We start from the raw sequence: 15,473 nt of genomic DNA, 5'->3' as shown, positions 1-15,473 counted from the left end.
TTCATTTGTAGTAGGCTTTATATCCTCTCCACCCCGTAAACAGCATCTTGTCAACTCAGGACTAAGGCCAAATAGAAGATTTAGGCTTTCCCAGTCTTATTTACCACTTTGTTGGGTCATTCACGAGCTCTCATCTTGTAATTGTGATATTTCCGACAGCACATGAAGGCAGCACAAGTCGAACAGCCCCTGCACTTGTGCTGCTCTGACGCGCCTGTGTGAAACATAAACCCTCAGCGTTGTCTGAAAGACAGACCCGCCCCCTTTAGAGTCCCCATCAAAACAGTTACCTTCTTCAAGAGCTAGGTAAACTGTTCCAAGGATAAAGATAATTAACTTGCAATGAAGAATAACAATAGAATTTCAACATGCAACCAAACAGAACATTTTAGTAACATCTGTATCATTTTAGTAACATCAGTTATCCTTAATTCACAAGCTCCTCAAGTCAACTATGTCCAGTGCTGGGGAAAGTTATTTTAAAAGTAATACGTTACTTTACTTAATTATTTATCTTAAAAATTAACTAGTTGTGTAACAATGTCAGGCCTACTCTTAATTAAAAGTAGCTTGTTAGAGTATTTTTTACATTAGGCAAACCCATTTCAGTTTGGTTTCATAGCCATGTCATGTTTTAATATACTTTAGATTAGTCTTGTCTGCAGTCAGCAAGCTAGATACAGATACATACCAGCTGTAACTTACCAGCTCTCAAGCTAACAGTCATGATATGTAGGGGATATTCTTCAAATGCCGGTTCAAATTCCAGCATTGGCACTTATTTTATTTTCTCTGAATTGTCGTGGGAGAAAGAGCAGGACAAGACCATGATGATCCTGCGCAGGTGATGACTAAGGTGCTGGGAATGGGACGGCCAAAGGAAACAGCTAAAAGTTTTGCCTGATATTAGCTAATGTTAGCTAACAGTTATCTTGGCTTCATACAGTTAACTGGTTGACAATAATGTTATTGTTACAATTTGGGGATAGGCTTACTTCAGTTTCTACCTACTCTAAATTTTGCTATTGCTTTGCACTTTCTCCTGCACTGTTAATAGGAGGAGCAGCATCTGATTGTGCTCAGGTGAGGAGTAGCTGCTCAAATAATTGGAGGAGATGACATTTAAGTTTATATTGTGCTTGATATTACGCTTGTTACAGACAGGCTTTATACAATTAGCTGGCTGACAATTGTAGCATTTATTACAATTTTAGCAATGCTCTTCTCAATGTTTTATTTCACCATTGCTTTTCACTCTTTTCTGCACTGTGAATAGAAACAGCAGGGAGCAGCAGAGCAGGAGCAGCAGGTGACTCTGCTCAGGTGAGGAGAAACTTCCTGGGATGGCTAAAGGAAAGAGGTAAATATTATTGCTAGCTACAGTTAGTCTCCATACAGATAGCTGGTTGACAGTCAAGGCATTTATTACAATTATAGGGATACCCTGTTAGATTAGGCCTATATGTCACGCTGAATAAGCCTGTAGTATCTCATTAATTATTTGAATCTTGCTCCAGGATACATTTAAAAATCTAATTGGAAGGGGTAATTCCTCAAAGCTGGTAAAAAAAAAAAAGAGAAAGAGAAAAAAGAAGCTGTACCCCTCACATCTGAAATGATGTCTCTGCCCTTGTGTAGACATGTTAACTTCTCTTATCACTGCTTCCAGATAAATCACATCTGCTAATACAAATGTCTTCCAGACAAGTTCATCAGGTCAGCTGCTGCCAGACAAATCTGCATGTAACAGCCTACATCTGTTAGTAGAGCACACAAGTTTAACTTTATTTTGATCATGTCTCAGAAAGTCACTTTACAGACAGAACCAAGGGCATACACAATACATGACTTGCTGCTATTTGATTATGTTATATTTAATTCCATTCTAAACTATTTAAACTAGTTGTTAATTAGGTTCAGTGTTATTGACATATCAGGGGAACTAGTCAAATAACCAATTTGAGGGATAAAAGTAGGCTACTGTAACATGTAACTCTGTATAATTTCTCACAGGCTGCTAGTCGATCTTACGGTTTTATTTTTTTTCTTTTTGTAGATCAATCAATGGCTTAGAGCAACGTCTAGTTTGGAGTCAACTTTCCGGAAAAGAATACCAATTCACCATCTTATGGAAACTTCAAGAATGCTACTGTTACGACCCCTAAATGCCGTCTAGGGTGCTAAGGGGGTAACATAAACTAAGTCCAGGAGAAAAGGGAGCAACACAGTGATAAAGGGAACAAAAAGGTAATTTATTTTACCATTGGCTCATTCAGTGGGTCAGGGAAGCTTTTGGCATCAGGGTGGCCAAGGCCAAAACATTAAACAAAATTCCCAAAATGCCTAGAAACAAAAATGGCTAAACTGAGTCAAACAAAAAGTACAATTCTAAGCTCCCTGACTGACCAAAACACAGGAAAGAAAGGGGGGTGGGGAGGTGGTAAAACAAATGGCAGCACACCCTTACAGAGCCTCCATGATCCGAGCCAGCAAAGAAACAGCTAACAAGTGGCAAACAGCAACAACTACAACACGCACACACATGAACAGAGTGGATGGCTGTTGAGTGGCCAAGTGGCAGTGACTGGAGCTTCTCTCCGGCCTTTATACTGGTCCTGATTGAAAACAAGCTCCAGGTGAGGCCACTTCACGACCAATCACTGAGTCAAAAGGGGGTGGGTCTGAAACAGAGGGACAGAGACAGACAGCAACACACCCCAAACCATGGCCAGGATCTGGCATAGGCCGTAACAGCTACTTTACTTAGACACAGGGTGGCACTGTTAAGCTACTTTTTTATCCTATGACACAGCACTTGCATGCTCAATCACACACACACACACACACACTCCCACATGCATATACTGTATGTCTGATAAGGCAGATTAAGCCTGGTCTGGAATGATTTGGTGTGTAATAGAGCTATTCCATCATGATCCACTCCGCGGTGCGTACTGTAGGATATCATCATGTTTGCTAAATAAGAGTTATTGAGCAGGACTGGTGGTGCTAATGCAGTCAGCTTCAGATTACTGTGAAGTTGCTCATCCATACTGTTGGGTCCGCTGTAAAGGCTTAGCATTCCTGGTCACTAATCATGTATTCAGTGAGCACAGTATCTCCTACTGATACAGCGTGTCTGGCATGTGTGTTGAAGTCGGCCGTGCCATGTTGATACTGAACTGTCAAACAAAAGCAAACACACACAGGAAGATAAGCTTGGGAGGGAGGCCTTATCAGCGGAAAGTTTTTAATTATGTATAAAGCAAACTGTGTGTGTTGGTCTTGGCACCTGAGATTGGGACTGATATCTTCAAATGTGCTGCAGCCTTTCTGATCTGTGTCAAGAGCTTGGAGATGAAACGGCATAACACATTCACAGTGCAGCTGAAGAAATAATTACCTCTTAAGTCATTTCGAACATTACTGTAACTGAGGTAAGCGTTCATTCAAGGGAGATGTGCTAAGTTGAGTAGCAGTGAGTAATGGTAAAGTTTCACATACCCTGCCTTGCATAAATAAAACACGTGAAATGTGTTATGCTTTCCCTCACAGGCAAATCCATGCAGGGTAATCAACTTCACTCATAAGTTTGATGTTTGATGCTTCTATTTGCGTTTTTTTTAAATTTTTTTTATTCAATCAGTTACACAAAAAGAAAACTCTCCTTTATCTGAATTAAAGATGTGGAAGCAATTTTGGCCCGGAGCTGCCTGGCCCCGTCCCAGGCCCAGCAGCTGAGTAAGAGCAGTGACGTGGATGAGTGCATCGTTCTCCGTCTATGCTGGAGGTCCCCGCTGCCTCTCTGTGCCACAGCAGCCCAGTGTGGACGTCAGTCGCATGGGGAGAGGCGGTGGGGTGGGGTGGGGTGCTTGTCATCATCAGCGATGGCCTAACACAACACAGATACTGAAACAGATTCCTCACACACTGCCAGTGACAGATACAGTATTCCCTCACGGCAGGAAAGTGAACCCATAATCTGGATGATGTAGCCTTTATAGTCAGTGTTGAGTTTGTACAGGTTACATTTGTTTCCCAAGGGTGGCATATTACAACAGTACAACAAAGTCAGACAACATTTCATAACCTTTTATCTCATAAAAGTGAACTTTTGTGGCATTGTTTTTAAAGCTGACAACCATACACCTTTTTTTAATTTTAAGCAGTGAGTTGACTTCATGACTCCACCGGTTATGAAATTTACTCAGCGCAAAATGACTCTGCAAAGTTTCAAGTAAAACAAGCAAATCACAAGTTGTTGACTTATCAGATATTCGAACAGCAGAGTGAATCCATTAATTTTAGTCCAAGATGAGTCACATGCTATCAATAGTTGGCATTGTAAGTTGTACAACCACTGCTGTGTGAACCTTCAATTGACATCTAAAATGTTGTTTGTATTGATAAAGGGATTAAACAAAGACAGAGGGAGAGATAGAGGGAGTGGGAGAGAGAGGAGGAGAGAGGGTGGAGTGAGAGAAAGAGAGAGAGACAGAGAGAGAGGGTGGGAGAGAGAGAGAGACAGACAGAGAGAGAGTAGGAGAGAGAGAGGGAGAGAGAGACAGAGAGAGAGGAGGGGAGGGAGAGAGAGAGAGGGAGAGAGAAAGAGAGACAGACATAGAGAGAGTGGGAGAGAGAGAGGGAGAGAAAGAGGAGGGGAGAGAGAGAGGAGGGGGGAGAGAGAGAGAGAGAGAGTGATGGTGGTGGACCGGTGGACCACAGTAGTTCTCCCCTTATCAGGGGCTCTCTGTCCCATTGTGGGAATCCGCCCATCCTAGGAAATGAGAGCTTCCTGTTGTTTTATAGAGCCTTCCTGCAAAAAGGTTGAGATATGTAATCCGTACCCACCAGGGAAGAGGGACAGAGCATTGTCAGGCAAAATGACAGCCACCAGTTCCTCACCTATGCTTTCTGGGTGTTTTGTGACGCTTCTCCTCTGGGGTAAGTAAAGGATTTACCACTGTCCAGCTCTGTGCTCTTATAGTGAGAGGCTCCACCACAGCTTTTTCTCTTGCCCTCTCTCTCACCTCTCAAGAGGAATGCTCAGGAACTTTCAGTGATTGAGTGGCTTTAGAAAGGAGCTTAGCTAGTCCCATGATTGAGTTTTATACCTAAAATAGTTTGGCGTAAGAAACACACAGTGTTTCTGATTATATGTTGAGGCAGCAAAGTAACTCTTAACGTTTAAAAAGGATTGTTTGTGTTATTGTTGAAAATGTTATCAACAGGATTATTACAGTGTGCTGTGGTTATTATTTGGTCTTCGTTAGTATATTAGCTCAAACTATCTTATAATCCTTCTGAGTGGAGAATGACTAATGCCAGGTCTACATGACCAAGTCCTTTCCTGGGAAATATCCAGATTTCCTCATAGCAGTGGAAGACAAAGGGAGGATGCACTACTTACCAATGACCCATCCTCTCCCACCAGCTTATTCCTTCTTCTTACTTTCTTTACCTTCTCTACTTTCAGAAGTCCTTGTATGTGTGTGCTGTATATTATCTTTATTGTCTTCATTTAAATGTGTTAGTGACATTTTTAAGCATAGGCCATGTGTGATGATATTCAGTTTTAATAGTGTACGTGTGTTACTAATTGTAATATATTCAAGCAATGTTCATTACTTATCTTAATAACAATCCTACTCTTTCTCCTACAGCGGGATGCACAACAGTGGTCGGCCTGGTTGATGAAGAGTTAGAGGTGCTACAGGTCACAACACCAGGTAGCCTTTGTGTATTTTTTATTTTTCCAAACATCAAGAAAGACAGAATCCAGTAAGCACTTAACTAACATATACCTCATGCTTTACCACAACTACTGTGACTAACTTGACATCCCTTCTCTACAGGGTATCACATAACAGAGACAACAAATGGCATTGCTAGTAAGTTTACCGTTTTAACACCCTTTCCTGGTCACACATCAGAATATATTGTGTTACTATGTCAGCATCTCCCTGAATAATGACTTGAATTTGCCAAATGATCCGCATTTCCCATCAGCATGTTGATTTAGCATCATATACTTTACATGTTAAGCTTTGACATGAAAAGTATCAATATTTCTCATATATTTTTCTCATATATTACATAATTATACATAGTGATGATAAATTTGGATCCATGGGGGACTGTCCTGGACCGTTTTTCCTAAACTCATTTTCCTGGCTTGGGACCGACAAACGTCTTGCAGAGAAACACACAACAGACATCCTGCATTCTGCCAAGATCTCAGAGTGTGTGTATTGTCATGAGAACCCAAGACAAACTCCTGGGGAGGTCTGTAACAGTGAGGGGGTCAACGGCAGTAGACACAAGGCCCATAATTGTTTTGGGTCAGAGGTTAACTCAAACCTCATTATGAGCAGCCCCCACCTGGTTTTGCTTCCTCTATTTGTTCGTCATTCACCCCATGCAACGTCTGTGATCAACGCATGAACTCTGAATTGTGAAACAACTGGAACTTTGGAACAGCCCCCCTTTCACTGTTCCTCATCCCGTGCCTTCCTTTTTTTTTTCTTCCCCCGACTGTCCCCCTCCTTCCCCTGCCAACTCCCCCAACTCTGAGCTCCTCCTCTGCTGAAAAGACACATTTCCTGATGTCATTACTAAATCAAAACGTTGCTCAGCAAACAGATGTTGTGAGAGGCCCAACATGTGGATGCAGTGACATAAATTAACATGTTTGTCCTGAGAAAACATGCAACATTTGAGTTTCCTTCAATCAATGAAACCACCTCTGTCATGAGGTGCTTCAAGACTTTAATCATTCTTCTTTGAAGATTATGGATTGTGTGGTGACTTAATGAGTTGTCTTTGAAAAGCAGCATGAGACAATGAGAAACCAGTCTACAGATGTAGCGCACTCATGAGCTCCGCATAGCAGTGAATGGCCTATTACATAAAGAACCAAAAGTCCTCCCATATTCCCACACTTGTGAAGTCACTAGGTCCTACACAGTACGTTTTCTTTACTAGCCTGTGTGGGGGGAGAGAGTGGGTCTTTAAAAACAGCTGGTTAGCACTGACTAACAACTTCTTCCAGGTTTGATCAAATTAACCCAAATATGAAATCATGGCTGTCTGCACAGCACACCCTGCAGAGTCATGATTACATCCACCCCTAAACGCTGAGCCCTAAATGTTTACTTATGTTTCCTATTTGGCAGAGGCAGCCCAAAAGGCAAATAAATCACATGCTGTGAGCCGGCCAGGCCTTCGACTGTGAGAAACTGAGACTAAAAAGCAGAACAAGAGTTAAAGAGTAAAGGGTTTTCAGATGTGAGTCCAGCCCAGCTTGGGTGTGCTCCCTTTTATTTGAGAGAATGGAGAGGACAATCTTTGTTGCCTCCACCCCTTTAAAAAGGAAGAAAATCCTAAAGAAACGTGTGTTGGAGAGGGGAAGAGCTGCTGCCAAGGCGCAGGGCAGTCAGACAGAACTTCGAAGAACATCTGGTAACCGCGGGTAACACCGTTTGGACATCTGGTAACCGAAGGTTACACTGCGTCTCTTCCACCCTGTCGGGTTTCCTGTTATGCCTCGCTGTGCACAGTCTAAGAAGTTTAGGTTCATTATCCATGGTCATCAGTTGGGGGAAACGCACCTTTATTCATTTTTTTTCTGACATGAAGGGAGCGCTTGGTTTCATTGGGGTATTCCTCTCCTTTCTCTCCGGTGAGTGTGTGGTCTCCCTTCTACAGCTGCAAATGCTTGCTTCAGTGCTGGAAATGTGAAGGGACTTCATGAGCTCTAGAAAAGAATAAGATACAATTCTGCTTTACATTGAAATGTGCTAGGATGCATGTCTTGTTTTGTTCACTGAACTGAACTGAATAGGCCATGACTTGGCATTTTCATTAGTGTTTATGTTAACTATGGGACTACAGTATGTTAACTACCAGGTAACCTAAACATATGGAATTGTCAATAGCCTAAATCATCTAGGTACATGAAATGTTAGAAGATATTATTTGTGTAAATCTAAAAAATGTCTATTATTTTTCTCCTTTTAGATACCAGTTATGGAGACTCTACCAGGCTGTTTGGTAGGATGACATTTTATAGCCTTGTATTATAATTCTCTATACAAAGAGCCATCCAGAATCCAGAGATCTTTTAAAGATGTCCAACACATGTTTTGTCATTTTATAATCTCTCTCTTTCTCTCTCTCTCTCTCTCTCTCTCTCTCTCTCTCTCTATCACACACACACACAAACACATACACACACATACACATACAAACAACACAAATCCCTTTATCCATTTCATGCAGGTTGCGGGAATAAGACTCAAAATTGTGAAGCGTTTTGCAGCCTCTGCAATGACATTTTCTTTGGACCAACAATGGACTGCCTTGGCTACCTGATTCAAGGGGTATGTGTCAAATCATTTGAGGATGCTGTGGGATCGCTAAACAGCACTGACTGGTGCATTTGGAGTAATGTGAGGGGGTAAGTAGACTGTTAAGTAGTTGCAGCTGAAGTTAATTATTTTTATCATTGAAGATATTAATAATAATCACTTCTCAATTCTCCCTCTGTCCCCGCTGCAGTGTGTATAGCAACTTCAGCCTTTGCACGGAGGAGATATCTGACTGTCTTCTGATCCCGTGGCCCAACCCTCTGGTGGAACAGACCTTTGTGGATATCCACTCCAAGTTTTTCCAGGACTGTCCCTCGGAGGAGCTAAGCGACCCGCCACCAGGCATCGTCTTCGCCCTGGTGATAACTCCCATCTGCCTGATCCCAGTCATGGTCATCCTGGTGGTGCTCAAGACCAAGAATGGGGATGGCAGCTCCTGATAATCCCGGATTGTGGCTCTGCCCGCAGCCTCCCAGAATATCCCATTTCTACCCTTCCCGACCTGAGGACCGCAGCTTATTTACACATGGAGCTTTCATCTCACCGGTGACTGAACCTTCCCAACAACTTTACCTACACTTCACAGCCTCGTGGAGTTCTGAAATATCAGCTGCACAGACAGCAACACAACAGACAGACGACATGCGGTATTGCACTGATTCAGAGTGAATGTCATATCAGTGGCATCAGGATTATTGTGGCTGTTCAGTGACAAACTCCCCTGGGAGTTAAAAGAGACTTGTTGTGACAATATCTATTTTAATATGATTCCTGTACCCTACTTCTTCTCATAATACTTTCTAACAAACAGCGGTGATAAAAGTGATGTTTTGAACCACCCATCTCTAGATCTGAGAGTGAACACTGATCATGTTGGCCACATCAAAATGTACACATAAAATGTCCCGAAATCAGAAAACAGTGCTTCATGTAAACTGGATCAGTCTTTTGTTCTGCACTTTGTTATTTCTCTGTTCAGGGTATGATGACAAAAGCTGTCAAGCTTGCAAATGCCAAGGCAAAATATATTCATGTTGACGCTCATCACATTGCTGGGCTCTCTGGTTGAGTTGATAAAAGGCATAAGGTAATTTTTTGATAGCAGAATTCCTAAACTCTTCATACTAAATTCCTTTTTACTGCCGTTCAAACTTTTTACTCTGGTCTGAGTGAGCAATTATCCATAAGTAAAATGTGCCACAGCAAAACAGACGACATATGCTGCCTAAAGTGGCTGCTTTGGTGTTTTTCAGTTCATTATGTGAATTGAATAGTTTGTCAGGCTTTAATCTGTGATAAGGGTCTTCTCTGACTACCAGTATATCGTGTAGGTGAGGGAGGAGAGGACAGAGACTTGGGAGAGTCTGTTGTATGGATTTGGTTATGTGAGTCATAGCACATGGAAGGTTTGGGTCAGGGGTTACAGACGGGACACAATGAGGGGGTACGCCCAGAATAGGAGATCTCTTTCCTGGTATTGTCTATTTTCTGAACCGAAAAAGAAATCCTTCAGCACTTTCCTCTGTCCAGACGATGACAATCCTCACTGTCCTGTGATGAGCCGGCTGAGGCAGAGTCTGTACCCATCGGCTCAGTCCAGCATCAAAAGTTCAGACCGAAGACACTTGGGCTTGTCTGTTCAGCATAGCGGTAAACACTGACCAACGACAGGAAGATGAAAATGTTATCTTTCGCCCGAATCATGATAACGTGGTTTTGTATTGTTCAGTCTCGGATGACAATGAAGCATTGTAAGTGCTTTCAGATTTGGAAACAAAGAAATATATGTGTATGTATATACTGTATTATATTTCTGCCATCGTCAGGACTAACTGGACTTACTGTACTGTCTGAGAGAATACATCCCGTCTGTTCTCACACTATGTACTGTATGCATTTTGATATTGATACAATTAAATCTACAATCGGATTGTTAGGTGTTTGATTGCTTTTACTGATCTGAATCCCCTGGTGAATTAATTACATAGGAATGGAAACCATCTAAGTACATCTCTGAAACTTGATCTCTGTATTAAAACCTCTTGAAATACACAACTGATCCTGACATGAAAGAAGCAGCAAGTTTGTTTCCATGTTCAGCTCAAGAGGATATACTGACATTTATTCAGGCTATAGAAAGCTTTAACCTTTCTCTGTATTTGAGTAAACTCTCCTGTCCCTTGAGTACAATGCAGGTGCTATTGCTCTATGCCTCTGGTAGTATTTCACTGTATTTTCAGTGAGCAGTTTATTTCAGTGCAGTTGCTATGCTGTACAAGTGCTGATGTAGTGAAGGAAGCAGTGACAGCAGTCATGTATCACACCCTCATCTGGCACACACAACACTGCTGGGTGGGCCTGTGTGTGTGTGAGTGTGTGTGTGTGTGTGTCTGTCTATTTGGCAGGGTTGGGTGGGAAAGTGTGTTTGGTGACCTTCTTCCTCTCTAGAAGTCAGGTCATCCTCGTCCCCGCCCCCTGCTGATCTCATCCAATTCTGTATTACTCCTTAGTGTTACAGCGGGCCAGAACACTTATTTTTTCCAACTGATGTTCAAACGCGTCATAACTATTGTATTGGCACATCCATGGTGCACACACACTAGTTATTTCCTTTTACAAGCAGAGCCACACAATATTCTAACAAGACGCCACATATTGAGCCATTCTAAACCATACCACACCATACCGTAACCTACAATACTATACCGTACTGTTCTGCTTCATATTGTACTGTACCACAACGTATCATACTAAATTAGTCTTACAGTACAAAATGCAGTGCAAAATGTGGCTGTGAAAACATTACTGATCAAATTATATTTCGTTAATCACATTAGATCAATTGTTGTACAAATTGTACATTGTATTTGACATTGTATTGTGTACAATGCAATGTCAAATGCCCAAGGGCAGCCAGCTTATTAATACATGATGGTTTTAAAAATGTTGAATATTTCACTTGTCAAACTTTGCCCTCTAGTGGCTTTATGTGCTGGAGTGATGAATCACTGCTTCATGGCCCAATAACAGTCAGGTTTATTTCAGCACCTACCAGGATGTCACATATTATTTCATATATTAAAAAAATCGACCTCAATCTTGATGGTAACTCAAAACTAGTAAGTTTTAATTCAATGTTTCCTGAGCAACACTGGCATCACCATTACTGCCATTACAACAGCTTACCTGCTACAAAGAAGCACCATTAGTGTTTATAGATTTAAAACAGACATCCTGCATTCTACCTACACTAGGTCTGTAGCAGGGTAATCATACATGCAGTTTTATAAACACAGACATTGTCTTGCAAGAGGATTATTATGCTATCACCAGAAATCTTTTAAAACAGTTTTAGAGGCCAATAGTTAATTTCCCATCCTCTCAGCTGTGCCATAGCATAATTACATAACATTATGAGATGCCTCAACTTGTACATAAATCAACTGATTAAAAGTGTCCCGTTGTTGGCCTCGGTTTCAATGATTTGTGCTGACATGGAGTGGGTTCACATGTTGCTGTGGGGCTGTTATCGCTTTCTACTGAAATGACCTGGGAACATGTGTGCAGACACATCTTGTTATGTAATACCTGGCAAGCTTATGGAGCGTGTATTTAGTGTGTTTAAGTTAGTATTTAGTGACAAATTAGTCAAGTATACCAAGAAAATCAGGGAAACAGGAAACCTGAGCTGAAAACTAAAACTGAGCTGAAAATAAAATAAAAAATGAAAAATATTTAAAAATAAAAACTAATGAAAAATCCCAAACTATAATAATCCTGGTGATTGTGTGTGTGATCCTAGAAATAGATTGATCGCTTTAGGCACATTCCACATGCCCATGAATTAAGCTTGATTTCAAATTTGAATGTCACACCCACCCAGTCGAGGATATATATTCCTAGGAGGGGGACCAAGGCTGCACTGAGTCTGAGGACAGCAGGCACCTTCGTCTCTCTGCAGTAATGCTCGCCGTCTCCAGCCGCAGCAGCCTCTTCAGTCATGGGCTGGGCTCTGGAGCATCTGCTGGGGGCTTTAGGTCTTCTCGCTCTGGGACTGCCATCATGTCCCAGAGATCTGGCAGTGTGTACGGAGGGGCAGGGGGTAAGGGCATCCGTATATCCACCGCCGGTTCCTCTGGCAGACCCAGCATCATGGCTGGGGGCTTTGGCTCTGGAGGCGGTGCTGGTGGGAGCTTCGCTGCCTTCTCCCTGGATGCTGGCGCTGACCCTGAAGGAGCATTCAGCAGCATGAGCGAGAAGCTGGTCATGCAGAGCCTGAACACCCGTCTGGCCGAGTACCTGGAGAGGGTCAGCTTCCTGGAGCAGGCCAATGTCAAGCTGGAGGGGCAGATCAAGGAGTGGGTTCTCAATCGTGGCACTGTGGCAACTCGAGACCTCACCACCCACCTGAAAACCATCGATGAGATCCGGGCAAAAGTAAGGCCCTGCACAGGTTCCCACTGCTATGTGCATATGTAATATAGCAATAGATCTGCTGCTGTTATGTTTTAGATAGCTCACTCAATGATGTCTTTAATTTTGTCAAAAAAGTACCTTTACCTTCATCTGTGAGCATTATATGTTCTTTCTCGGTGACTGATTTATTGGAGCATGTGCACAATGGAGTTTTGCCAGACTTGATGAAAATTAAATGATTGTGCCCATTGATGCGAGTTATTCAATGTGACATGAGTAATTACTTTCTTGTGCAAGATCCAAGCAGCTGGCACTGTTGTGTCAGAGCTAACCCTTCAGCTGGATAACACCAAGCTCTCAGCAGACAACTTCAGAATCAAGTAGGTTTGACATCAATACTTACTGCTCCATCAACCTGAATAAACCCATAGATATCCACAGCATAAACATTCTTAAATATTCTACACCCGACTGTTTGAGACTTTGAGAAGTGACAAAAGTCAGATATAGTCTTAAATCCTCCTTCAAGGTTTGAAAGTGAGCTGCGCCTGCGGCAGTCTGTGGAGGCCGACATCAGCAGCCTGAAGAGGATTCTGGTCGATTTGTCCCTGGACAAACAAGACGTGGAGGGGCAGCTGGAATACCTCAAGGAAGAGCTGGTCTACCTGAAGAACAACCATCAGGAGGTGGGACCAGCAGGATCAGGCTTACTGAAATGATCTTAGACCTAACATAATTTAATGTTTTTATCATTACTATCTCTCTTAGGAGACAAAGGAGATGCGGAGCCAGCTGAGCGGTCAGATCCACGTGGAAGTGGATGCAGCTCCGGCGGCTGACCTGAACGCTGCCATTGCTGACATCAGAGAGCAATATGAGGGCTTGGTAGCTAAAAACCACAGAGATGTTGAGTACTGGTTCAAGAGCAAGGCAAGGGGCCATATATCACACTGGCATGAGTACAACCCACGCTTGTGAAATAGAGTGGTGTAGACTAGAGTGCATGTTGAGCAGTAGTGTACCTTCATATCCTCCTGTGTTTGAATTATCTTGTTACTTCATATCAAAAATAGGTAAGAAATGTGGCAGGTGCAGATTTGAGTGTGTGTGGTTCCTCTCAGGCAGAGGCAGTGCAGCAGGAGGTGAGCGTCCATACAGAGCATCTGCAGACCTCCAGTGTGGAGCTGAAGGAGGTTCAGACCAAAGGCAGAGACCAAGAGCTGGAGCTGGAGACACTCCTCGCCGTGGTAAGCAGTGTTGGCCTCGGTCATAAGTAATAGATTACTCAGTACTCATGGCTCATTTCCAAATTAATAGTATCACTTTACTTATTACTCCCGGGAAGAAGGAATTTGTTGCAGTTGTATTATTCATCTGTAACACCTCCAGAATTAGCACTTGCATTGTTTGCATCTCTTATCTTCAAAATCAGGGATAACTGAATTGCCTCTCGTGTGTGTCTCTGTGTGAATGATCAGGGTAATTAAATGGTGTTGATGTTCATTGTTCTTGTCATCTCTTTGCTCATTAAAATCAAAGTAGTGAGAAAACCTCCACTCGGGGAAAGTAAACCTTTGTGCCATTTTGAATATAAGCTAGCTCAGTGTGTGCCTCCGTCAACTGAGAGGACAATGACAAATTATGACAAAAACAATCAGGGGTTGGGGGTGGGATATAGTTTTTGGATAGCTCAACTTCAATCTAGTATTTGGAGGGGGTGATAAAAAAAAGTACCGACTTATTGTTGATTGGTAAATGTGATATTACTGGAAATAAAAATAGGAATATAACATGTAACTGAGTAATGCGTTCACACCCAACACAACTCATCAGCTAAGTTCATCAAACATTACAGCCACAGAGCAGCAAGACTGAAGCATCGTAGAAGGTCATTTCCTTGCAATATTGTAAGAGTACAGTAGAAATTTAAAGTTTCCGCCCTGAAGTGATCTGTATCATTACATGATACACATCTGTGTCGCTCCCTGCATGCTGAGAAGCTCCAAAATAACACACTAACACAATGAGACAATTCCCAAAGCCTGCCAGAAATAACATAACCTTCAACCCTCACTTCTCGACTGTAGGAACTATGAGCAGTCTGTGGAAAATAACCCACAGAAATGTACAAAAAACAAAACAAACATGCAGCAAAAATGCAACTCCAGCTTGGCTCAAATCTGTGCAACTGTATGACTGTGCCCTTGCAGAAAGCCTCTCTGGAGGGGAACCTGACGGAGATTGAGGCCCGTTATGGAGCTCTGATGGTGGGGCTGCAGGCGTCTGTTGTCAGCCTGGAGAGCCAGCTGACGCAGATCAGGGCAGACACAGAGCGTAGTGCCCAGGAGTACCAGGCCCTGCTAGACATCAAGACCCGCTTGGAGAAGGAGATCGCAGAGTACCACAGGCTGCTAGAAGGAGAAGACACAGGGTGAGCCAACCAATCAACTCCCGCCCCCGCCAACCCACATTAATAGCCCTGTACGCTGATAATGATGGGTTTTCTGAGGACACGCAGTGCTGTTCTGCTCAAAACCTGTCCTTTCTAGATTTCAATATATTCTACATACATGCATTATGTTTTTCTTTTACTGCAGTATTACTACGATGTCTAGAAATTATTTTGAATGATTAGCAACGGTGCAAAAAGTCTTCTGAATGTTTTTTATTTTTTTTTGACTATGAATG

General features: G+C 42.5%; 2 protein-coding genes across 2 annotated transcripts; both read left to right on the top strand.

The window, feature by feature from the left end:
- Positions 1-4,710: 4,710 nt before the first annotated feature.
- ramp2 (receptor (G protein-coupled) activity modifying protein 2) lies at positions 4,711-10,294 on the top strand. Its single transcript, XM_071528695.1, has 6 exons — positions 4,711-4,944; positions 5,664-5,729; positions 5,856-5,891; positions 8,020-8,052; positions 8,281-8,458; positions 8,560-10,294. Exons 1-6 carry the CDS (start codon positions 4,785-4,787, stop codon positions 8,807-8,809), a joined length of 723 nt encoding a protein of 240 aa, XP_071384796.1. The 5' UTR covers positions 4,711-4,784; the 3' UTR covers positions 8,810-10,294.
- Positions 10,295-12,431: 2,137 nt separating this feature from the next.
- On the top strand, positions 12,432-15,220 carry LOC139651679 (keratin, type I cytoskeletal 13-like). The gene is made up of 6 exons (XM_071528691.1): positions 12,432-12,836; positions 13,113-13,165; positions 13,315-13,471; positions 13,554-13,715; positions 13,907-14,032; positions 14,996-15,220. Exons 1-6 carry the CDS (start codon positions 12,432-12,434, stop codon positions 15,218-15,220), a joined length of 1,128 nt encoding a protein of 375 aa, XP_071384792.1.
- The last annotated feature ends 253 nt before the right edge of the window (positions 15,221-15,473 follow it).

This window comes from Centroberyx affinis, unplaced genomic scaffold, assembly GCF_046629955.1.
Source record: "Centroberyx affinis isolate AG114_WGS23_722 - 3 ecotype Tasmania unplaced genomic scaffold, CSIRO-AGI_Caff_v1 ptg001701l_1, whole genome shotgun sequence".
Classification (NCBI taxonomy): domain Eukaryota; kingdom Metazoa; phylum Chordata; class Actinopteri; order Beryciformes; family Berycidae; genus Centroberyx; species Centroberyx affinis.
The sequence above is the reverse complement of the archived record's forward strand: the minus strand, read 5'-3'. Positions and strand labels throughout refer to the sequence as shown.